The following is a 26,295-nucleotide window of genomic DNA, read 5'->3' on the forward strand; positions in this document are numbered from 1 at the left end:
GCCATTTCCTTCTCCAGTGCATGAAAGTGAAAAGTGAAAGTGAAGTTACTCAGTCATGTCCAGATCTTCGTTACCCCATGGACTGCAGCCTACAGGCTTCTCTGTCCATGGGATTTTCCAGGCAAGAGTACTGGAGTGGGGTGCCATTGCCTTCTCCGTCTCTCGTGCTCTACATTCCATCTATCATCCATCAGCCAATCTCGTCAGACCTACCTTTTGGATATATGCTGAGTGCAGCCATTTCTTATCACTGCCACCATCATCACCTCAGTCAAATTTCACCATCATCTCTCACCCAGACTTTTTTGACTTTTTTTTTAACTTTTGATTTTGTCTCACCACTTGTGGGGATCTTAGTTCCCTGACCAGGAGTTGAACCTGTGCCCTCAGCAGTGAAAGTGTGGAGTCCTAACTATTGAACCACCAGGGAATTCTCTCTTACCCAGACTCTTGTGATGGCTCCTTTCTTCCTCCTTACTCCCATATAGCCCATTTCCAATGTAAAACTCAGTGATCATTTAAAACATAATCCAGATCTTGTTTGCCTTGCAGGCCTTTCTCGACCACCCTGTTACACAATAGCACATTCCTTCCCAGCCCACTCTCGCTCTCCTTGTTATTCTGCCTTATTTTTCTCCACTGCCCTCATCACCACTAACATATTGTTATTTGTTTTTTTCTATCTCTTCCTACTAGAATGCTAGCTCCCTGTAGATTGGGGTGTGGACATTGCTCCAATCCCAGATTGTAAAACAGTGTAATTGCATTGTTCAGTTCTGTCGCTCAGTCATGTCTGACTCTTTGCGACCCCATGAATCACAGCACGCCAGGCCTCCCTGTCCATCACCAACTCCCGGAGTGCACTCAGACTCACGTCCATCGAGTCAATGATGCCATCCAGCCATCTCGTCCTCTGTCATCCCCTTCTCCTCCTGCCCCCAATCCCTCCCAACATCAGAGTCTTTTCCAATGAGTCAACTCTTTGCATGAGGTGGCCAAAGTACTGGAATTTCAGCTTTAGCATCATTCCTTCCAAAGAACACCCAGGACTGATCTCCAATGGACTAGTTGGATCTCCTTGCAGTCCAAGGGACTCTCAGGAGTCTTCTCCAGCACCACAGTTCAAAAGCATCAATTCTTCAGCGCTCAGCTTTCTTCACAGTCCAACTCTCACATCCATACATGACCACTGGAAAACCCATAGCCTTGACTAGACAGACCTTTGTTGGCAAAGTAATGTCTCTGCTTTTTAATATGCTATCTAAGTTGGTCATAACTTTTCTTCCAAGGAGTAAGCGTCTTTTAATTTCATGGCTGCAGTCATCATCTGCAGTGATTTTGGAGGCCAAAAAAATAAAGTCTGACACTGTTTCCATTGTTTCCCCATCTATTTCCCATGAAGTGATGGGACCAGATTCCATGAGTTGTAGGCACACAGTATTTGTTATGTGGATAGGTGAACACGAGATGACTAAAATCCAGTCCAAGGCCAGCAAATGGACAGATATGGGATGTAGTACTGCCCTGGAAGTGTGGTTGGGTTTAAAGAAGGGTCTTTGTTGGGGAGGATGGATGGGGATGACAGGGTGAATGGAATTTGGGGCAGGTCATGGTGCCCTGGATAGACTGGAGGCAGAGATCCATTGGGAGGCCATGGAACAAGAGCTAATGGATGCCCCCTCCTCATCCTCTTCTCTTAGAGAGTTGTGACACTGTGAAGTTTCTCCAGGAGCCCACACAGAGATCTTATATCTCTCTGAATATCTAGAACTGAACACATGCACACCTGTAACCAAGCACTTCCAGGAATATACAAGAGACAAATGAGTATGTATGCTCATCCAAAGGTATGTGCAAGAATGATCTTAGCATTATTTACAATAACTTAAAACTGGAAACTACCCCATTGCTCATCAGTATTTGATGATGAATAAATACATTGTGGTATCGCTATACAATGAAATATTAAATAGCAATATGGATGAATCTCAACCTACTCCAGTATTTTTGCCTGGAAAATCCCAAGGACAGAGGAGCCTGGTGGGTCACAATCCATGGGGTCACAGAGAGTCAGACATAACTGAGCACACAGCACAACATACTGCTGAATCAAAGAAATCAGACACAAAAGGATTCTGTGTGATCCCATTTATTTAAAAATTTAAAACTAATATATAGGGAAAGAAATCAGGAAAAGGTTTGCTATTAGGATCTGTAATGACTGGAAGGGGACAGATAGTGATACTCCTGGTGTTCTGATAATGTTATATTCCAAGATTTAGGTACTGACTACCTAGGTGTCCTTCACTTTGAGAAAATTTATTGAGTGTGATTTGTGCAATTTTTTATAGGTACTAAACTTCAAAGATTCTTCTTTTTTTGTTTTTTCTTTTTTTTGTTTAAACTTCAAAGATTCTTAAAACTTGGGTAGGGGACTCTTTTGCTGTCTGCATTATGCAAAGCTCTGTAAAATACCAATGTATTACTGTAGTAGTCAGAAAAAATGGTACAGATGTCAGAAGTAATTGGAGTATAAGTTACTTTGAACTCTTCATGGGGCTCCCTTTCCTGCTTCTAAGCTTCAAGCCTCTAGTCCTCACACAGGGCTGGGCTTTTCTGAGCACAGCTAATGTTTCCTGTGGGCTCTGGGCTTCCTGCCTTTCAGCTGCTTTCTCCTCCTGCCCCTGCTGGTGCTGAAAGCTCTCCTCAGCATCCTCAGAGGAGGTCCCCTGGGCATCTACCTGGCTGATACAATGATTCTGGGAGCCTCTGAACCATCAGCCACTTTTCACCATTGGTCAACAGAAGAGATTGGGCCCTCGTGAGTAAGAGAAGCATCTACCTCTTGTCTATGAACTTCCCTTTCAGCAGCCTTGGAGAGACTTTATTTTATGATGTTCATAATCATTGTTATCAGGTTAATAAAGATCTAACAGTCATTGAGTGTTCACTGAACAGGGTCCGCTGGGTTAGGAGAGAAGTGCTCTGACTCTCCTGTGTTGTAATTGCTTAAGTTAAGGAGTAAAGTCGGACTGTTAACCTAATCCTTTAACCACTAACTACATTCTCAAATGAGTTCTTGGGGCCATATTTATCTTCTCTTCCTCCCAAATCCAAAAACAATATAGTGAAGAAATCCCATCAAAGGAATCTGAGAGAGCAGCTCCTCAGAGTTTCTTCTCCTGCCCCAAGGTGCCTTATTAGGGTGCCGGGGAGGAGCAGGAGTGCAGCCTGATACACAATTGAGCCCGAGTCTAGGCTCCACTGTTTCACGCACGATACCTGACTGCTCTGAACCTTCCTCCCTACCTATAAACTAGACATACTAAAAATACCCACCTGGAAGAGTTGCAGAAATGATATGTGTGAGTAAAGTGCCTCACTCAGGGCCAGCCAAATGTTAGATGCTCAGTAAATGTTGATTATCATCAGCAACCTGTCCAAGAAGCTAATTAGTGGCACATCCAGGATTGAAACCCAGGGTTCTGATTCTCAGTCCATAGTTCTTTTCCTTAGAAACAAGCAATACTTTTCACTTGTCTTACATTCTGCCATCAGTTTTGGTTTTTAACAAATATATGTGGATTTAAGAAACCACGGAACAGCAACTCAATCCAAACATATCACTTCAACTTGGCTGGCCTGAAATTTTTCCCTCTGTCAGCGGTGCCTGAAATTCAAGCTTCCTGTTTGAGAATGCTGATACTCCTGGGAACAGCCATGTGTTAAGAGGCTAGCATTCTTAGTTGACATAATTCATTTTAGCTTCATTCATTCAGTGAATATTTGTAGAGGCCTCTCTGTCAACTTCCAATGAAATCCGTGCTCTGAAGAAGAGGGAGGGCATTTTGATGGAGTTGTGGGAGGCAGGGGAGGGAGAAGAAGTTGTCTTGCAGCAAGTACGTTCATTTACTCATTCAAAAAAATCTACCAGGCACTTATAATGTGCCAAGTACTATCCTTGTTTCTGGAGAACAGTGAACAAGAATGACACGTGGATCAACAATACGTGTGTAAATAAAGAAGTAGAATAATTTCAGAAATACACACACAAGTGTGATCTGCTAGAGAGTCAGTGGGTGTAGAATTAATTTATATAGGTGGCTCAAAAAAGGTCTCTCTGAGGATATAACATCTGAACTGGGACAAGACAAGATCAGGCACACAAAGAATAAGCTTAGTATGTGTGTGTGACAAAAAAGAACCCCTGAGCTGCAGCATAGGCATTGGAGACTTAAAAAGGAGGTAAGGACCAGATCATGTGGGGCCTTGTAGGCTGTGGTGAACAATCTGGAAGCCAGTGGAGTGTTTTGAGCAGAGGAGTGATATGATTTGATGTACGTTTAACACATATGACTTTGACATGCAGAGAAAGAGTCTTAGGGGACAAAAGTTAGGAGACCTTTGGAGTCATCCAGGCAAGACATGATGGTGGCCAGGATTAGGGTGGGAGTAGAGGAGGTGGTGGTCAGATACAGGATACATATTGGAGGAACCACCTGTAAGATAGACTGATGGATCAAAGGTGGGCACTATGGGAGAGAGAAGAATCAAGGTTGATTTCTTGGATTGTAGCCTGAGAAACTGGCTGCATAATGGTTCTGTTCATCAGGATGGGAAGGAATAGGGGAGCATGTTCACAGGGCCCACAGAAATCAAGAATTCTTTCATGGACATATTAAGTCCAAATGAGGTAAAGAAAGGTACTACAACCGAGAGTGATGGGTGGGAAAAAGATGCAAGGAGGAGAAAAATGGAACCAAAAGGCTAAATAAGAAGGACTTGAAGATAGAAAAAGGAAAAAAAAAAAGAAAAAGGAAAAAATAAAAAGACACTTGACATATGGTAGTATTTCACAATTCTTCTGTTAGAGTATCTTATTTAATCCTTATGGTTCCTGGGGGAGATGGGTAGTAGTATTATCTCCAGTTTAATGGAAGAAGGCCCTGAAACTCAGAGGAATGAAAGCTATTACTACCTAATGCAATTTGGTGGATGCTGCCTAGTCCGGCAGGGCCCAGGCTCCTCACTAACTTCAAGCTTCTATCTTGACCCCTGTTCTCCAAAGAGAGAAGAAGTCTCTGTGTTTTCCTCCTTGCTGTGATGAGGTGCCCAAGCTGAGACAGGCCTCTGGGAACAGGACACCAGGCAGTGTCATTCCTGGAAAAAAGGAAAAGGCTAAACTTGTCTGAGAGCAGGAGAGGGAAGTTAGAATTTCCCCTTCGATGGTTGGTTTTTGGAGTGTCAGGCCACCACCATGTTAATGTAATTTGGAGGTTGTTGTGGTTTGGATTTTCTTTTTGAATTTTTAAAATTGCACATTTTTTCTTGATTGCCCCCTTGACTGATGGAGAAGAAAATGGGACCTCTTAGCTCACTGCCACCCACACAGCTGTAAAGGAAGCCAGCCCTCTTGCTCTTCAGAGAACATCCCCCCTCCCTTCTTTCTTCCCTCCCAGCATCTTGGCCATTACTAAACAACAGGGCATCTAAGGAACAGGGCTCCTTTCAGGGCTGGAGTGCTGTAGTTAGTGGCTCATAGCCTGTGTGGGAGGCTTCCCCAAAGATGTATGATGTGGGTGCAGCAACCAGACAGACGGGAGGAATTAAGTCACCCTTTTCCCCAACCCTCATTTCCTTGTAACCTAGAAGTCATTGGGTTGGTTTCCTTATGATGAGAAACTGGTTTTATTTTTGTTGTCCTCCAGATTTCAATAGCAGGCATGCTTCACTGAGAGTGTGAAAAAAGGAAGAAGCTACCAGCTTGTTCTTCCTTATGCCATTACTGTCTGGATTAAGCCTGGTTATGTATACCACACTCTTCCCCAAGACTCTCTAGGAAGGCTTGATTTCTTTCTATTTCTTCGATGGTACTGAGTGGATCAGTGGCCCTGGGAAGCCCTGTGCTTGGTAAGGAGGACCTGATCAGGTCCATTTGCATGTCTGCCCAGTGGATGTAACTCCAGACCCCAAGATTCAAGGTGAGAGAAGCCTGATACAAGTTCTACCCTGCAGGTACAAACATCCTTTCCTAGTTTGGACACCTGGAGAAAGTCCACCGGTCCCAGTTGTGTTTGTCACTCCTCCTTTGTGCTTTCACAGCACCTGGGCCTAGACAATGCAAGGAAAATTGGTCCTCTTCTCATAGCAGCTTTGGTTTTCCTCTCCCATGGCTTCCATTGCACTGTGTATGGTCATTGCTCATCTGTTTTTCCCACTGTGAGCTCATGGAGGTCATGGAGAGTGTTCTTTTGCAGTTCTCTCTGCCTCTACCTGACACAGTTCCTAGCTCATCAGAGGCTTTCGCTAAATGTTTGATGCATACATGAATGGACAATTGAGTAAATGAATGAATGCACAAATAAAGAAATGAGTGAAAATAGGGTACAAGTTAAGAGTTTAGGCTCTGCATTAGACAAAGCTGGGTCCGTGGGATTTTCCAGGCAAGAACACTGGAGTGGGTTGCCATTTCCTCCTTCAGGGGATCTTCCCAACCCAGGGGTTGAAACCACAGCTCCTGTGGCTCCTGCATTGCAGGTGGATTCTTTACCGCTGAGCCATCTGGGAAGTCCTCAAATCCTGACCAGGCCAATTTCTGGTTGTATAATAATCTTAGACAAGTTATTTGACCTCTCAAAGCTTTACTTTTTAAAAATTCTTTTCTGTTATGGTTTATCATAGGATATTGAATATAGTTCTCTGTGCTAACCAGTAGGATCTTGTTTATCTGTTCTATATAAAAGCTTAGCTTTGTTAACCCCAATCTCCACTCCATCCCTCCCCCAACCCGCTCCCCCTTGGGAACCGCCAGTGTGTTCTCTATGTCTGTGATTCTGTTTCTGTTTCATAGATAGGTTCATCTATGTTATTTTAGGTTCCAGTTATGAGTGATATCATATGTTATCTTTCTCTTTCTGACTTATTTCACTTGGTATGCTAATCTCTAGTTGTATAAAGCTCACTTTTCCTATTAAGATTTTTGTGAGGATTATGGTGCATGTAAAGCGTTTATCATAATACCCAGTGTGAAGGACATACTCAATCCAGGATAGCTATTGACAAGCTCTGACTTCTAGCCCTCTGCTGGTTTTTACCATTGTGGATCTTGTTGGCAGTCTTCTTGCCAGACTCATGGCTGTGCGGGTACAAGTCAGAGTCAGGCTATGGATGTGCATAAGCACTGGGTTTTCCTGAGAGGTGGAAGCTCTGACAGGGGCCTGCCTTGAGCCGGGCACAACAGGTTAGAGGCTATCCCCATTATCTCAGACCTTCTCTATGGGCAGGCATCCTTAGAAAAAGCAGGAACAGGGCTTCTTTTAAGGTGTCTGGATGACAGCCACATCAACTATGTGACCTTTCCCTAGGAAGCCTGGTTTCCATGGTGAGCAAGGCGTGTTCTTTCTCAAGCTACGGTCTGTGACTTGTGGTCCTCTCTGGAATGTGGTGGCAGTGGCCCCAGCAACTGGGTGGGGACATCTGTCCAGAGGCTTCCCCTCCAATATCTTCAGGGTGTTGCAAGGGCAGAGATAGCCCCCCAGGCTCTCCAATGTCCACACCAGCCCTCTAACCTGGAAGGATTTGCCTTGAAGCCCTGACATTACTTCCCCACCCCCATGCATGCACACTTACTGGCTCCTGGCCAACTGGCTGCCAGACCAGGCAGAAAGAAGGGGACTCTTTCTGTGATCCCCCATCTTAGGCAGAGGCCCTGACCTCCTCTACCTCATTCTGGCAGCCTGAGCCGGGAGAGGGCTGGCCTCCCTGGCCTTGGCAGAGTATGTGTTTGGGCCCAGGCTCCGCAGCTGCCAGAACAGGAGCTGAATGCCCAGTGCGTCTGCCAAAGCTTGCTAACTTCTTTCTTCTCTCTCAGAGCTATGCAAACGGAGGCCGCTGAGGAATGTGGTGGCAGCGAACCTCCCCGCCACCGCCTCCCTCCCGCTGTGGCCTGTGCTCCCCCAACCCCCCAGGCTGGAGTCACATCAGAAAAATGCAGTGGAAGAAGAAATCCCCGAGTGTGTCATGACATTACATTTCCGCCTGGTGCTCAGAAACAAGAAAAGTGGGCTGGGGGGAGGGGGAGGTGGCATGGTCATAGTTGCATCCCTGTGACTGCCTCACCTCTCTGCTTCCCTGGGGCAGATCACCTGTTCCCTTGGAGTTCTGTTTCCTCATTAAGAAATCAGAGCACATCACCGCTGACTCAGATCACAGAGAAGCTCTGAGAATTAACTGCTATCATGAAAGAGCACTGATATTCCTAAGAGGCTGCTAAGAGAGGCCATATTGCAACTTTTAGTTGATAGTTACTGATCTAGTTTACTGAGAGCATGTGTTCATTTACCGTCCTACAGTGACTCCTATTTTGTTCTAGAAGCTAAGAAAACAAGAGTGAACAGGACTCAGGCTCTGCCCTCTCGGAATTTGCACTCTAACAGGAAAGATAGACAATTTAACAAGTCACACCAATCAAGTGTCAAGAGACTTGTGATGGGCAGTAAGCAGTGCCAGGTGGGTGAGCCTGCTCCAGGGGTCAGGGAGGCCACCTCTTGAGGAAGTGAAATTCAAGCTGAGTCCTAAAAGATGTGCAGATGTGGCCCAGGGGAAGGGAGGGGTTAAGCTTATTCTAAGCAGAGGAACAGTCAGTGGGGGGAGGGAGGATGATGTGAATGAGGAACTGAGTTTGCTGTGACAGGAGGGTAGACAGCTGGGCTGGGGTCAGCAGAGGGACGAGGAGGTAGAGGGAAGCTGGCTCAGATCATGCAGGGCCTTCAAGACACTGCCAAGCAGTTTATCCTGGATCTGCAGCGTGATGGGGAGCCAGCCTAGGCTATAAAGTAAGTGTGGTACTCCAATGTTCAGAGCAGCACTCTTCACAGTTGCCAAGACATGGAAACAACCTACATGTCCATCAACAGGTGAATGGGGGATGAATCAGAAGTTTGGGATTAACAGCTACATACTACTATATATAAAATATAAATAGATAAACAACAGGGATCTGTTGTGTAGCTCAGGGAACTATATTCAATATCTTATAACCACCTATAATGGAAAAGATTCTGACAAAGGTTTTATATAACCACTTTGCTATATACCTGAAACAATGTAAATCAACCATATGTCAATTAGAATTTGATTAATTAAAAAATAGTAAGTGTGGGTAGGGGATGCTGTGACTGGATCTGTTTTTGAGTAGATGACTCAGGCTATAGTATGGAGAGCGAGCTAGAAGGGTTGCAATGGTAGAGTAGTGAGACTGTTTAGTGATGGCTATTATAGTAAACAGATAGCAGTATCTGATGGTGGTGGTAGTGAAGAAGAAGAGAAGTACATGAATGCAAGAGATGTTTATGAGGCATGTGGAGGATGAGAGAAAGGGAAAAGAGTCAAGGAAGACTCTGAGTTTTAGGCTTATATGCCTAGATAGACTGTGGTGCCATCCACTGAGATGGGCCATACTGGAGAAGGAGAAGCTGGTTGGGGATAAAGAGAGCAAGCCCAGTTTTGGCCACATTTGACATCCCACCCTATCAGTAGGATGTCTAGTGCTTAGTTGTAGAGCTGAGTTTGGAGCCCAGGAGAGGCTCTGGGCTGGAGAGGTATCATCATCCTGGACAGAGTAAGGAACTATATGATTAAGATAATGCTAGCAGCTCTTAACAGGTAAATGCCCAGCTCAGTGGTCCATCACAGTGGTTTATTTCTCAGATCAAGTCTAAAATGGGTATTATTAGGGCTTCCCTGGTGGTCCAGTGGTTAAGACACCATACTTCCATTGCAAGGGGCACAGGTTTGATCTGTGGTTGGAGAACTAAGATTCTGAATGCCATGCAGCACAGCCAAAAAAAAAAAAAAAAAGGGAAAAAAATAGGGTGTTCTTAATAATTGGGAGGCTCTTCTCCAAATATTAGTTCAGGGACCTAAGTCCTTTCATCTTGGATCTCTGCCATCTTTAATACATGACTCGACTTCTGAGGTCACTGTGATGTAGCAAGAGCATGAAGGATTGTGCATGGGAGTTTCTATCACTTCTGTCCACATCCCACTGACAAAAGCTCATCATGTGGTCACATCTAGCTATAAGAGAAGTGGGAAAGCATAGTCTAGGTGGGTGTCTATGAGAAAGAGGAAATGGGTTTGGCAACCAGTTAGCCAGTGCCTGGCACAGGAAGGCACAGGAGAGGATAAGATCATCTGGCAAGTCTGGGGCTTGTGCCTATTCATTTATCCCTATTTTTTATATGCCTACACAGGCCCAGGGCAGACAGAAGTGAAGGTAAGCCACTTCTTCCCCTCCCCAGGCTCATGTTCTTGGAGACCAACAGGAGAGGGTAGACTCCAACCCATTTTGATTCCCACCTGTAAGTTCAATAGATCTTCAGGGTGAAGTGATCCTGCAGTACTGAGGCACGTTGATTCGGACACTGGCCACCCTTGCTTCTTCCCTGAGGCTGGCTGCCACTCACCCTTACTTACGTTCCTTCACCTCAACAAGCATTTATTGAGTATCTACTGTATGGGGGTATACAATGTCCAGTTCTGCAAATGCAGCAATGAAACGAGCAGGCTTATTTGTTTATTGTCCACCTCTCTCACTAGAATGTTAGTGTCATGAGTAGGGTCTATGGCTTATTTTGCCTCCCACTGTATCCTCAGGCTCTCAAACAAGACTTAGCACATAGTAGGAATTCTAGAAATGATTGTTGAATACATAGATGGTTGAATAAGGCCCTTTGGGAATTTACATATGTAATGAGTGCTAGGAAAGGAGAAGGACAGGTTTCTATGGGGTAGCCCACAACAGTGACCTGTTCTGTTTCAGGAGGTCAAGAGAGCTCTTCCTGGAAAAGAAATTTTTAAGCTTAAAATAAGTGGGTGACCGGCAGATGGAAGAATGTGCAAAAGCCTGGCATCAAAAGGGTGTGTGGAAGAACGAAGTAAGTTCAGTGTGTGTGGACCCTAGAGGGGAGGATGGAGGAAGTGCTGCAAGATGAGGCAGTGGGCAGGCAGGACCAGACTGCCTTTGGCCTTGTGTGTGTGCTCAGTCATGTCCAACTCTTTGCAACCCCGTGGACTGCAGTGTGCCAGGCTCCTCTGTCCATGGAAATTGCCCAGGCAAGAATACTGGAGTGGGTTGCCATTCCTCCTCCAGGGCATCTTCCCAACCCAGGATCAAATCCGCATCTCCTTTGTCTCCTGCATTGGCAGGCAGGTTCTTTACCACTGAATCACCTAGGAAGCCCCACATATAGCCTTGAGGAACCTCTTAAGTCTCTGTATTCTGTCCTGAGGGTGCATCACTCAGCAGCATCTTTGACATACAACCATTATATTTCAAGTCATTGTCCAAAGTGGGCAATTTTCACTTCACTAGTGATTTGCACGTCACTATCTCAATAGTGTTTGAACGCGAGTCGGAATGAAAGCTCCTGTCTGCTTGCCCTCCTTCCTACACAGAGAGAGCTTCTCTTCTTTTCAGCAAAACAGACACCTAGATTCTTCTTGCTGAAAGGATGTTGAGAATTGAACAATCACCTTGATGTGCTCAGTGCTTTTACATAAGACCTCATTTAATTATCACAACAACCCTGGAAGGTTGGCACAACAATCCCCATTTTATAGATGAGGAAACTGAGTCCCAAAGCAGGAAGGCTTAGGTAAAGTGCATCTCTCTAAACTAGAGATGTTGAAGTAAATGCTAGTCTTAATCAGAAAAATAACTCTGAGCTGCTCCAACAGGCTGAGAACAGAATTGCAAAGGAGCCAACAGTCCAATGAGTCAGGTTACTTTAAGCAGCCAGTCAGAAAGTGTTCAATAATATCTGAGATGCTTAACATGACATTTTAAAAGAGTTAAACATGGTCCCAGCCCTGAAGGAGCTCCCTGACAACTGAGAGACAGACAGATGAGGGAACTGTAGTTTCAGCATCATGTAAGTAGCAAGAAGGTGTTGATGGAGAGCTGGGAGAGCACAGGAACTTGGGTCAAGTTTACTGTGTGCTCCGAGCTGAGGGGGCAGGGAAGATGTGCAAATGCTGGCAGTTCTGATACTGACCCAGTCTCTCTCTTTTTTTGAGATCCTTTCTTTTACCCCGCAAACATTGATGAATTTCTAAGTATGTGCCAAACACTAGGGATAAGGCAGTGAACAAATACACACAGTACATACTCTCAGTCTAATATAGGAGATAGCCATTTAACAAATAATTACATGGACCCACAAAACTATATAGAATTTTTATAGAATATAATGGCATTTGGCTGTGGGAAGAAGAGCTGAGAATCAGGGGGTCAGGAGCATGAAGCTAATTTTCTTTTCCTGCTATATATAATTTATACAGTTTTCATTTAATATGTGGTTATTACATGAGTTACCTTTTTTTTTTTTTTTTTTTAGTGATTTGGGACTTCCCTGGTGGTCCAGTGGCTAAGATTCCACATTCGCAATGCAGAGGATACAGGTTTGATCCCTGGTAGGGGAACTAGATCTTATATGCTGCAACTAAGACTCCACATTCAGCAGTGAAGAGCCACTGTAGCAAACAAATAAATATTTTTTAAAAATCATGCAAAGAAATATATTAAAAACTGTGATAAATGCCATGAAAAAGAAGTGTAGGATTCTTTGAGAAGATAACAGAGGCATCTACTTTACATTTTGGAGTCAGCACAGACTGAGAACAGACTTGCGGTTGCCAAGGGAGAGGGGTGTAGGGGAGTGGATTGAGAGTTAGAATCTAACGGGGTTAGCAGATGCACAAAGCCAATGTGTGAGTAGTTTTTGTTCAGAAACTATAAAAATACCAATAAGGGATTGATTTGCACTAATGCTCTACTGCCCTGAGGCCTGGGAATTCGCAGAATCACACAGTCACTGGTGGGTAGAGTCAGGGAAACAAACTCTGGGCTAGGAGCTGATCTGCCGGGTATGAGCTGTGGTCACGGTGCAGTATGACAGAAACTCGGCACCTGCTTAATTCCACTGTTCTCTCTACGGCTTCTTGGGTTTCAATTTCCTTCCCTTTCCAGGAATTCTCATTTTCTCTTTGTCATAAGCACCTGAAACATTTATATCAGAATGGCTTTAAAGTTCTGAGCTAATTTTTCTTTCTCTCTTCCAGAAAAGCATTTCATTAATATTTCCTTCCTCGTAAGTTCCTGGTAACATGCAGGTTCTCTGGGCTCCAGCACACAGATCCACTGAATCTATCTCCCCAGAAGGAGGGGCCCAGTTATCGCGCTTTTGAAGATTTCCTGGGGAACTCCTTGACGGTCCAGTGGTTAGGACTGTGCTTTCACTGTCAAGGGCCCGGATGTGATCACTAGTTGAGGAACTAAGATCCCACGAGTCATGAAGCACAGTCGTGCTTATGGTGTACCCAGAATTCACATGTAGTCCAAATCTGAAATACCATCAGGTTCATGTTTCTCCTAGCGAGCAGAAGCCTAGAGCTTTTTCTATCTCAACTTCTCTTTGTGCCCTGGGACTGAGGCCCTTTTCCAAGATCTGCATGTTTAAGTCTAGTCAAGGGTAAGTGGGTACAAAAAGGAGTCCCATATTCCCAAGACAAATGGAACCTTTTGATTCTAAATTCTGTTTGAGATTCAGCATAGTTTTTCCAGGATCCACTCAAAAGAGGCCATAGGGTGGCATGGAAGGAATCTGGAAGGAAATCCAAGACTCCTGGGCTCTAGTCTCAGCTTGGATACCAATTTGCTATGTTCTAGACAAACTACTTCTCTTTTGTGAGGTTCATTTTCTATATTTATATATTGTACTGTCCTATATATTTCTGTGTATTTTCTATATTTTCAACTATAAAATGAGAGGGTATGTGACAAATGGATGGACTAATTAGGATCCGTTGCAGTTTGCCCCCTGATTCTATGTGGCTTTCTGTCCTCAGAAGCTGATGTTTCAGGATAAGTATTTCTGCTAGGGACTTCTTATGTATTCTTCTAATCCCTGTGGTTAGAAAGACCAAGACCTATGAGGTCACTCACCCACAGCCAGCTACCCTTTGCCATCTTCCCAAGCCCAAGCTGACCTTAGCATTTGACCTTAGCTGAGGGGACAAAAGGAAGTGGTAACTTCCACATCCCCTCAACAATGCCTGCTACAATTTGTTGTTAATGAAACAAAGAGATAGTCCTTAGTGTCCCTGAGCTAGAAAAGCCAAACTACACTAAAACTTAGATTCAGTGCCCTTGGGTGGGACCCTCTATATCCAATGATCCAAGGACTCCATTGCAAAATAAGACTGTTTCCTTGAAGTCCCTGACCTCTACCATCTCAGGAAGAATAGAGGTTCACTATCATGAAGTTCATGTATTGATTGAAATGGAATTGACCTAGTCATTAGGAGAGAGGATTGAGAAAATTGAAATTTTGGACACTAAGGTGTAGTGGACACATTCTTTTTCATATTTGTGATATCCATCACCTCTTTCTTTGATAGTTACACTTTATCCTTTGGTAAAGAAGACACTTTCCCCTCATTCTCAGTCCATGTGCTTTTTGGGTAGGGCTGTACCCCTAACCTTCCAGAAATGGCTGTATGACCTGTTCCTGGCTGATCAAGAGCCATGCCGCTAGCTATTGTGGTTGTTTCAAAGATGGGCATATAATCCAACCTAGGCCTGGAAAATCCAATTCTGGCACTCTTTCTGGAAACATAAAGGAAAGAGGTCTCTATGCTTGGAGGCTAAAGTGGTCAAATGGAAGCCTGGAGTTGCTTGTGACTACAGATGAGAGTTAATAACAAGGTGGGCAATGTGTGGCTTCTTGTTTCAACTAAGTTTTCTGCTTATTAGGTGTTATACTTACTCATATTCTAATTTCTGAAAAGAAAAATAGTAAGTTTTAAAGCTTCTTACAATTTAGAAACCCTTGTTTAAAAAATTTGGAGCTGCTCTATGTGAGTGCTCTGGGGAAAAGCTTTAGTCACCATGTCCTAGGAACAGCTCTGAGGACAGAAAAACATTCTTCCATGTTGATGCTTTTTTGGAGCCTATTTAAAAATTGCATGTGGAGTTTTGTCCAAATCTCAACCCAACTCCATTGTATTCTTCTTCCTGTTTTAAAGGACAATGAATATTTTCCATTTAGGGTGAGCTGGGCGATAGAGACATGGATTCTCCACTAAGCTTTTGATTTTCCTGATTTTATTGCTTCCCTATTCTTGAGTCTCCTATTCTTGAGTCTCCTATTCTTGGCTCTCACCTCTGTCAGGCCCCACACCCTCACTTTCTCTGGTGAGCAATGGGATAAATATCCCAGTCTTTGTTATGCTCTGTTACCCAGTTTCATCTCTGAGGCAAGGTTAAATCATCAGATTGATTGAAAGTACCCACTTTCTTTGGACTTTTCGTAAACAGTTTGAATCAAATGTGGCCAGGTGCCTGGGAAAAGCTGCTGACTGTTCCTCCTTAGGACAACTCACTTCCTCTCTTTGCAGTTCACAATGACTGTTTCATTTGCTAGGCACAGCTAACGCTCCCTCCTAGGAATGTCCCAGCCCCAAATCTTACTTTGTCAGCCAGAAGAGCTACTTCAGTTTCTTTGCAAATGTGTCACTTGGGAAGGACCACTCCCTATTCTTGTTCCTAAAGCCCTCACAGAACCATATAAGCTGTACAAATGCCCCACCTCATCCTACCCTACTCCTAGGCAGACCCCTGCATAATTCATTTTCAGAGGAAACAGGTGCAAATTCCCTATTCGTGAGGATATCAGGAAGTAGCCCACTTGGAAGAGAATCTTAAAGGCCTTCAACACTATTAAATTCAATTTAATGCTCCCAGAGGCTACCCATAGATAACAGAGTCCTCAGGATCACAGAACTACTTTTTCTCACCATCCTTGGGTGAGGTGACTGGGAGCTTGAAGTAAAAGATCTGGAGACATCCAAGGAATAATGACAGAGCAAGACGATGTGTGGGACAGAAGTGAAATAAATCAGAAGGCAGTAGGTTTATGTGTGTTCAGTCGCTCAGTCGTGTCTGATTCTTTGTGACCCGATGGACTGTAGCCCATCAGACTCCTCTGTCCATGGAATTTTCCAGGCAAGAATACTGCAGTGGGTTGCCATTTCCTCCTCCATGGGATCTTCCCAACCCAGTGATCGAACCTGTGACTCCTACGTTTCTTGCATTGGCAGGCAGTTTCTTTACCACTAGTGCCAACTGGGAAGTCCAGGTAGGTTTATAACAGCTATAATTTCAGAATGGTCATGGCAAATACAATTTTCTGGGTATCAGTCTAAATTTTAAATAGTATAGTTGTCCCTCAGTATTCACCAGGGATTGGTTCTTCTGATCCCGTGGATATAAAAATCTCAGGATGTCCAAGTCCTTTAGAGTCAGCCCTTATTTTGAAATTGCATCCACAGATACAGAAGGCCAGCTCTATAAATATTCACTCAGTTCATCTTCACAATAACCCTGTGAGGTAGTTACTACATTGTGTCATCTCAAGTTTTCATGTGGGGAAATTGAGCTACAGAGAGGTAAAGTAACTTGCTCAAGGTCCTATACTTGATTCATGATTGGGCTCAGATTTGAATCCAGGCAATCTGGGTCCAGAATTTTTCTTTTATCCAGTACACAGCCTCTCTGTTAGCTGAGTGGGTGTCCTGGCCTGCCCAGGATTAAGGGGTTTCTCAGATCACAGGGCTTTCAACACAAAAACTGGTATCAGTTCAGTTCAGTCACTCAGTCATGTTCGACTCTTTGTGACCCCATGAATCGCAGCACGCCAGGCCTCCCTGTCCATCACCAGCTCCCAGAGTGCACTCAGACTCACGTCCATCAAGTCAATGATGCCATCCAGCCATCTCATCCTCTGTCGTCCCCTTCTCCTTCTGCCCCCAATCCCTCCCAGCATCAGAGGCTTTTCCAATGAGTCAACTCTTCGCATGAGGTGGCCAAAGTACTAGAGTTTCAGCTTTAGCATCATTCCTTCCAAAGAAATCCCAGGGCTGATCTCCTTCAGAATGGATTGGTTGGATCTCCGTAGTCTTGGGTAAACCATGATGACCACCTGAATATAGAAATATTATCAAAGAAGATGTTTCTGTAGTAAATTAAGTGATGCAAAAGCAGCTGAGATAAGGCAGAGTTAAGAGAGAACTTGCTCAAAACAGGAAAGGAATTTTGAAAAGCAGATGAACCCTAGGGCTCTCCTCTCTCCCACTGCCTTAGTTTTGGGCCCTTGCTATCTGGATGGCTGCTCTGTTCTGATCTGGTTTCTCATCTTTTGCCTTCTAGGAATCACTCCCCCTAAAGCAGCCACCACAATTTTCTGGAGTGTAAATAAATGTGACCAGTCACTCCCTTGCTTACAACACTCCATTGCATTCAATGACCATTGCACTCAATGAGCTTGACTTGGAAGGCCCTCCACTGTTGGCCCTCACTTCTCTGTCCCTTTCTCTCTCAGTGTTTAGCATGCTCTGTGCTTCACCCATACCAAACAATTTGTATTCCCCCAAAGACGCTAGGCTCTTGCCTCGGTGTCTTAGTCTCTTCTAGGAATATCGTTTCTCCTTTCTTTGCTGCAAACTCTTAATTTTCTTGCAAGATTCCTGGATTAGGAGTCCCTCTTCTCTGTTCTTCCAACTCCTGGTGTCACTTTCTCTACAGCTGAATTTTCAGATTCTTTCATAACTTTCTGTTTATCTGTGACCCCTGCTGTACTGTGAACTGCTCTTTTATTTATCTGTAGGTTTGTAATACTTGACACATAATAGTAGCTAGTGTAGATTAGGTGTAACAGTATATCAAGAACTTTGCATGCATTATCTCACTTAATCCTTATAACAACCTATGGGATGGGTACTATTGCTATCTCTGTCTTATAGTTGAAGAGAAGGAGACCTGAGAAGTTAAGTCCGATTTTCCTTGAATCTTGCAGCTGGTAAATAGCAGAGACAGAATTTGAAACTAGAAGGTCAGATTTCAAAGTCTATTCTCTTAACTACTCTGCTAAACTTTCAAATGGAATGAACCCTTCAGAGTCTGTCCATCTTACAAAGTTGTTAAGATCAAATAACTTGATAAATAAGAAATGGCTTTGTAAGCTGAAAAGCCCTGATGTCAGAAACTGCTAATTTTAACCCAAATCTCTCTTTGATTTCTCTTTCATAATAATATAATTCCTAGTGTTTAGCTGGTCACATAATTGCCTGCAATAATAACTACATTTCCCAGTTTTTCTGGTCTCTAGGAATGGTCATGTGATTCTGTCTGGGCTAATGTGATATGAAGAGAGTCACATTTTTATTTCTGGGATATGCCTTTAAAGGGACAGAGTGAGTGTCCCCCTCCCCCCACCCCCATCCCTGGGTCCTTTCCCCTTCCTTGTAGCTAGTTTATGAACATGGTGGTGATGAGTCATCTTGGATCACAGGGATAAGATAGAAGGAGCCTGGGAACTGTGGCATTGTAGAGCTCACATACTTACCCTACATTGCTTTTGCCTGGATGATTGAGATGGAGAGATGGAGTTTATTACTTCTATCTTGTTTTAGCCGTTGTTGTTTTGGATCTCTATTATAGCAGCTGAACGTATCTCTAACTAATATAGTCTGTTCACAGGGAGAAAGATTATTCTTACTATTCCTATAGAGCTGCTTTGAGACTGCTTATAGACTGTATCATAAGAATTAACTTTCTCTTCTCTGTAAAAGACATTATCATTCAACTATTAATAGTTTGCTTGGGTCAAAAACCTTGGAGTCTTTGCTTTTCTTTTAAAACAACTTGATTGAGATATAATTGACATATGATAAACTGAATATATTTAAGTGTACACTTTGATAAGTTTCCACCTAGGAAACCATCTTCAGAATTAAGATAATAAGTATATCCATCACCACAAAAGTTATCTAATGCTCCTTTGTAATCACTTCCTTCTGCCTCTTCCTTAGGTTTCACTACCCCCAATCTATCTGGTAACCACTGATCTTCTTTCTGTCACTTTAGATTTGTTTGCATATTCCAGAACTTTAGACATGGAATCATTCAGCATGTTACTCTTTCTCATCTGGTTTCTCTCATTCAGCATATTTATTTTGAGATTACAAATCATCTTTGATTCCTCCCTTTGTTTCATTGCCACCCTCTCTGCCCCTAATCCATTCCTTCATTAAGTTTAGTAACCTCCCCCTCTAGGGGATCTACTTCTATCTGTCTCCATCGTCATCATCCTCAGACCATTAGCGTCTGTCTTGTGTACCACTGCAATAGTCTCCTGACTGGTCTCTTTGCTTCCAAGCTTGCTCCTTCCAATCCATTCTCCACCTTGAACCCACAATGGTCTCCTTAAAATAGAATCATATCAATCTCTTCAGATCATACCAGTCCTCTGCTTGAAATTATTCACTGGCTTATAAACACACTCAGAATAACATTCTGATCCCCTGACTGTACCTTAAAGGTCTTTCATGGTCCGGCCTCCAGTGCAACTCTCTGATGTCACTGCCTTCTACTATTCTCCGCATCCAGCCATGCTGGCGTCTTCCTTTTGTTCTTCAAATATGCCATTTCTGCTCCCATCCTAAACTTTTGTTCTTGCTGTTTCTTCTGTCTGGAAGGCTTTTCCCCAGCTCTTTGCACAGCTATCTAATTCTCATTTTCCAGGTCTGATTTCAAATGTTATGGCCTTTCAGAGAGCTTCCCACACCTAAGTGGCGTCCACCCAGCAGCCTCTAACTACATTGTTGTTTTCTTCTTAATAACACTTATTAGTTTATTAAATTATTTGTTGGCATGTTTATTGTTTCTCTTTTCCCACTGGAATGTGTGTTCCATGGGGACAGGGAATTTGTCTCTTGTTATTATTATATCCCAAGGACCTAACAGATATTCAATAAATATTTGTTGAATGAATAAATTAGGGTATTGTGCATGGGTTGGCAGAGCTGAAGGGTAATAGGGGATCACTTTTTAAGTTCCACAACTGTGGTCTGTTTGTACCTCAGGAGTATATCCCTGTACTAGTGAAGTTTTCAGTGTGAAAGCTGTTTTTTTTTTTTTTTTTTTTTTTTAATGAAAATAATAGAAGCAAGCTCAGCATGGTTATTCTCTAGACAAGTGTCCAAGGACTGAAAACTTTTTAGGGCTTTCATAGACAGTGTCTTCCTGTCATTTTAGAAACTCTAAAGAGGGAAAGGCAATAACATTTATTTTGAAGTCCAAAATAAAACGGTGATAATATAGTGGCTGCCCATACATAAATGTATATCACATTCTGCCAACTTTATGCTCTGGGCAAAGTTTCTTTTCCCCTAAGTTTGCTTCATTCATGTAGTGTCAAGAATTAGCATAAAAATTGGTCTGGAACCTATGACTCTCTAGGGCTCTGGTAGAAGTGAATGTGGAGGAATTCCCTGCCAGTCCAGTGGTTAGGACTTGGTATTTTCATGCCAAGGGTCTGGGTTCAGTCCCTGGCTAGGGAACTAAAATCCCAAAAGCCACAAGGTGCAGCAAAAAAAAAGTGAATGTGAGATGTTTCTATAGTCCATGGACATGCTGGACACTGAAGACAGGTTCTAATAAAAAATTTATGAGTCAAATGAGAAAATCAGCTCTCATAAGAAAGACCAGCAGATGCCCAACAGTGGAAGAATTCATACCCCAAAGATTTCAACTGATAAGACAGAAATAAATTTAAAAATAGTTATGTTAATTATGTTTTAATTATTTTCACCATTAGGTAAGAACATATCACTGCATATCATTATGGAAAAGAAAAGAACATGTAGATTTGAAAAAAGAACAAATACATTTTTTCATTTTTTAAAATGTGGTAAAATATACATAACATTTACTATTGTAATCATTTTTAAGTGTACAGTTCAGTGGTATTAAATACATTGACATTATTGTGTTACTATCACTACCATCCATCTCCAGAACTCTTTTCATCTTATAAAACTGAAACTCTACACCTATTAAACAAGAATTCCTGGGCTTACCTGGTAGCTCAGTGGTAAAGAATCCACCTGCCAATGCAGGAGACACTGGTTCGATCCCTGATCCGGGAAGATTCCACATGCCCATGGAGAAACTAAGCCCATGCACCACACTGTTGAGCCTGTGCTCTAGAGCCCAGGAGCCCCACCTACTGAGTTATGTGGCTGAACTGCTGACTCCCTTGCACCCTAGAGTCTGTGCTCCACAACGAGAGAAGCCACCACAATGAGAAGTCCATGCACCACAACTAGAGAGTGCAGCAATGAAGACCCAGTATAGCCAAAAATAAATGAACACATTAAAATTTTTTTCCTTTCTATCCCTTCCTCCTGGCCCCTGGCAACACCATTCTACTTTCTGTCTTTATGATTCTGTCTACTCTGAGTCCTTCATATTGGAGAAGGAGATGGCAACCACTTCAGTATTCTTGCGTGGGAAATCCCATGGACAGAGATGACTGGCTAGCTATAGTCCATGGGGTTACAAGAGTCAGACACAACCTAGTGACTAAACCACCACCACCACCACCACCAAGTCCCTTGTACAATGGAATCATACAGTATTTGTCTTTTTGTGACTGGTTTATTTCACTTAGCATAATGTCCTCACATTTTGTTTATCCATTTGTCCAATGATGGACATTTGAACAGCTAATAAGTCTAATAAAAAAATTTTTTTAAGACAGAAAGTGTCATGTGTCTTGAAAAAGGAACAGAAGTAGTCTTGAAATTCCAAGGATTATTTATGGTCTGTGTGATGTAAAAAATAAAAAAATACGTAAAGGATACATATTATGTGTCTGCTTGCTGGACCTTGAAAGGCAAATATAACAATGCTAACTACATGAACTTAATTACACCTTTTTATTGTGTGCCTACTGTGTGCATTGTGCTATGCTTGGAGCTTTCCATCCTGATCTTGTTTACTCCTCAGAATAACTCTGTTAGGTCAATACTGTTATTCTCATACTAAATGAGGAGACAAACTCTATTGATACACAACTAGTAAATGGAAGCAGACATACCTACGCTCAATGTAGACCAAACCTTGAATACAGATTTGTTTAGTTCCAAACTCCCTGCCCTTTCCCCTGCCTCCCAGGTTTTTAGAGTAAGGAAGATATCCATTTCTTTCATGTCCATCCTTCTAGTCATCCTTCTGGTTCAAAATGCCAGCTATTTTACAGCAGATTCTTAAAATGTGGTTTGCAGTCCACTTAGACCAGATCATAAAAGGAGTTTGCAAAAGTACATATTTCTGTGCCCCATATCAAAGATTCTAAGTAAGTTTGGGATGAGGATCAGAGAATCTGCATTTTTTTTTTTCTTTTAAAAAGAAATTTGATCTCTTGTGAGAACTCCTGTGTCTAAAAGGTCTTCTGAGAGCATTCAGTAGAAATAAGTTCTTTTGGAAAACGCTTCAACCAAGTAAGCCTTTTGGACACGACTGAGCGACTGAACTGAACTGAAGCCTTCTGGTCTTCTCCATGCTGCCATGCCTGAAACTCAAGCTGATTCTTTCTCATCCCTCCCTGACAGCACAGGACTCGCTGAAGGCATGAATGACTTTAAAGGTTTTAGCCTGATCTACATACATCTTAATTTAGCGACACAAACTAAACTATTTGTCGAAGTGGTTAAAACCACACACAGGGGAGGGAGGTGGGAGGGGGGGTTCAGCATGGGGAACACGTGTACACCCGTGGCGGATTCATGTTGATGTATGGCAAAACCAATACAATATTGTAAAGTAATTAGCCTCCAATTAAAATAAATAAATTTATATTAAAAAACACACACACACGAAATCTGCGCATTGTGCTTTGTTTGGAAGGATGTGGAGAATCACGGCAGGCCCATAGGTCACGTGGGGAAGACGTACTCTGAATCAGAATTCCGGTTATTTCAGGCGTTAATAACCACGGGGAAGGTAGGAAAACCAAGCAGCCCCACTCATGCGCAGGCGCAGAAGGAAGAGGGCCTATCAAACCTTCAGGGCGCGCCCTTCCCCCACGCTCTTTCCGGCCTTCTCCCACTGCGCAGGCGCAGTAGTGAAGCAAGATGGCGGCCCCCGTAGATCTGGAGTTGAAGAAGGTAAAAGAGGGTCTTGAGCAGGCAGAAGCTTTTCTTTGGAAGCTAAGGGGACTGTGGACAACAATGTCGAGTGAGTCTCGAGTGCTGCGGAAGGAAAGAGGCCCCAGGGAAATGGGGAGTGGTTTCTCAGAGTGCAAAGGCGTGACCGGGCCTCCTTAGGCGGGAGTCGAGGGCGAGCGGCTCTTTGCCGGGTAAGAGCCGGTTGGGCTGGGCCTGGTTAATTTTGGCGGGCCTGTAGCTGTTTTGTTCCCTTGTTCCGAGCTCCAGAGACCTTTCGTTGCTCTTGGTGCCTTCAGTTCCATAGTGAGGCCTGAAGTGAGCGCTTCCAGTTGGAGCCTCGTAGCCTGCTTGCCCGAGCTGTAGCATCTATAATTCTGTATCCTAATTTACTTCGAAAAAGTCCAAGTCCAGTCTGTTTTTTGGTCAGTTCTTTAATCCCATACCTTGTAAGGTCGCTTCATACAGTTCAGTCAGGTATCCTCATAGCAATGTTCATCTTAGGGCTTTGCCAACAACCGCCCCCTCCCCACCCTCGTTTTTAAAGACTTGTCAAAGAAGAAACAAGTCAAAGTTTTCCAGATAAAATTGGTATCAGAAGGAATTGAGTTTCTCTCTTCAAACAATTGCCTAGAAATGTGTTGTTACACAGAAATGTTTTCACCACCTAAGAGTTGTCAGGATTCTAACACCACTACCGACTCAAAAGCATATCTTTTTTTTTTTTTTTTTGCGAAGAGGAGAATGGGGATTGGAAAGGAGCCTAGACTTCATCTACTTTAAACCAATACTTTTCTAGAAAAGGAAACAGTTTAACAGAAGAGTCAGCCCAAGCTTGGTTCTAGAATATTGCATTCTCTGCCTCACTTTCCACCTTTTGACCACTACTTGAGGTTAGAAGAGCAAATTTTGTTTAAGACTGTCTTGTAATCTATCTTTGCATGAGAAATAAGACAGTTGAAGTAGCTCTTCCACGTAATAGATGAAGCAGTGTATTATTGCTCTGAGGATTTGTGTGTGTGTGTGTATTGCTTTTTGTTTGGAACTTGTACCTTTACTCCTTATGGTGCTCTCTAGTGCTGTATTATCTCAGCTTTAACAATATACTAGCTTCCTTAGCAAACTGTGTCTTAAAGTGTTTTAAAAGTTTACCTTTTTTTTTTCTGTTAAAAGTTCAAATTTAAGTTAGGGTTTAGTGAGAGCTAACAATAGAATACAGCTGTGAATGGACTTACCCTTCAGTATTATTTCAGTCTGTTGCTGGGAAACCTGTGGACAGTGAATGCAAACTAAGAAGATAATTGCAGACTTAAATTGAGTAGTTTTGTCAACCAATAAAATTACAGAAGAAACTTGTTTAAAGGTCTTTTAATGTTTATAATTTTGGGCGGAGGGGAAGGGATGAAGACTAATAGGAAACTTTAGGTACCTCCTCTCCTCTCTAGATAAATCTTTTGAAACCTTACTAGTAGGTGAGAACAAAGTCAGAATAAAAGTTTAGTAGCTTTTTGCCATGTATTGCAGCCACAGATGTTATTATTAAGTCAGAATTTGACAGCATGTGAAAATCATTCTAGGCAGTTCAGAAGTATCGAAAACCTTTTAAGAGTACTCAGAGGTCAAGTTTGGCTTATCGTGTGCATATGAAGATCATGATGCAATTCTTTTATCAATGCTTTGAATTTTTTTGTGTGTCTTTCTCTTAAAATATTCATTTTCTGAATATTACTATGGATAGTAGAGTAGAAAGATTCAGTAACTAGTGGTCAGAAGAAGTTAATTAAGTACTTGGTTTTTGACCTAGTAGTTGTTCAGCCCTGTGAAAGTCATTTATATCTCTTATTAACATTTAGTTAATTTGTAAACTGTGCTGATGAATCTGCCATCCTTAACTCAGGATTATTGAAAAGAGAAAATGAGACATTTATTATATGTCAGTATTCTCATATTAATATTCACATGTTAATATTTCAAACAAGTGTGGGAAAGTGCTGTAAATAATCTTGAGTAGTACAGATGTGGTGAGTTGTTACATTAATGGTTCTTGATTTGGGTCTCTGGGTTTGTAATTGTCGCCTTTAGAGCTTTTATTACTCCTTGGGTACCTGCTACTTGATATGGTTATTATTTACCGTGCCTTTGTTCAGCTTCTTCAGATAGGTTGCATCTTCTGAGGACTGGGTAAGTTCAGTACAGTTGACTCTTGAACAGCATTGGTTTAACAGGGATCCAGTTGTACACAGATTTTTAAAATAGTAAATACTAGAGTTCTACATGATACGTAGTTGGTTGAATCAACAAATGTAGAACCAGGGATACAGAGGAACTGCTATATGGAGAGTCAACTATAAATTATACTTGGATTTTCAGCCGCACAGAGGGTCAGTGCTTCTAATCACTGAATTGTTCAGGGCTCAAGTTTTTAGCAGACTGGCTTTGAGATGTTTGCTGTGGTAAATTTCACGGCTTTGTCTGTTTAGCAGGCTTCATTTTAATAGATTTGATATAAACATTTACTGTAAAATGTTGCACCTACTAAATCAAGGACTTATTTCTTTTTAGGCCTTCACAGAGCTTCAAGCCAAAGTTATTGACACTCAACAGAAGGTGAAGCTTGCAGATGTACAGATTGAACAGCTGAACAGAACGAAAAAGCATGCACATCTTACAGATACAGAGATTATGACTTTGGTAGATGAGACTAACATGTATGAAGGTGTAGGAAGAATGTAAGTAAAGTATATCCTTAAGGGGGTTATCCTGAAAGAAGTTTATCTGAATTAAGTCATAGAATTTGTTCACTTTACAACTTGGGTTAAAGTATCATAGTAGCTTTAAAGAACACTAGGTCAAATATCTTTTTTCTTTTAAATGAGAAACTGAATTCTAGGTAAATGTGTTTAATCTTAAACTTTGAAGTACATTTAAAAAATATTTATTCCACGTTCTTCTCGCCATACTTAGGTACTTATGTGTGTAACTTGAATGGTAAAAATATGATTTGTTGTGAAAAGATGTTTATAGTAGTTTTGTGTGTGAAGATTTTTTTTAAGTAGTTATAGTTTTAACCTCCTCTTCCCAACCTAATTATTAGTAGTCACACAAGTCATGAATCTTAGATGTCTGATCAGGTTGTAAAACAAAAATAAATATTCAGTTGTCTATTTAAATATACTCATTCTGTCAAACATGAGAAATCTAGTAAGTCAACTTACCTTGTTTGTTCTA

General features: G+C 42.4%; 1 protein-coding gene across 1 annotated transcript in view; it reads left to right on the forward strand.

The window, feature by feature from the left end:
- The first annotated feature begins 22,960 nt into the window (after positions 1-22,960).
- The window catches only part of PFDN1 (prefoldin subunit 1), a 73,112-nt gene continuing 69,777 nt past the window's right edge, over positions 22,961-26,295 (forward strand). Inside the window, exons 1-2 of the mRNA XM_040239919.1 lie at positions 22,961-23,070; positions 25,630-25,796. Coding sequence (XP_040095853.1) covers positions 23,038-23,070; positions 25,630-25,796 — 200 coding nt within the window. The 5' untranslated portion in view covers positions 22,961-23,037. The remainder of the gene's footprint in view (positions 23,071-25,629; positions 25,797-26,295) is intronic.

Source organism: Oryx dammah, unplaced genomic scaffold, assembly GCF_014754425.2.
Source record: "Oryx dammah isolate SB20612 unplaced genomic scaffold, SCBI_Odam_1.1 HiC_scaffold_5, whole genome shotgun sequence".
Classification (NCBI taxonomy): Eukaryota; Metazoa; Chordata; class Mammalia; order Artiodactyla; family Bovidae; genus Oryx; species Oryx dammah.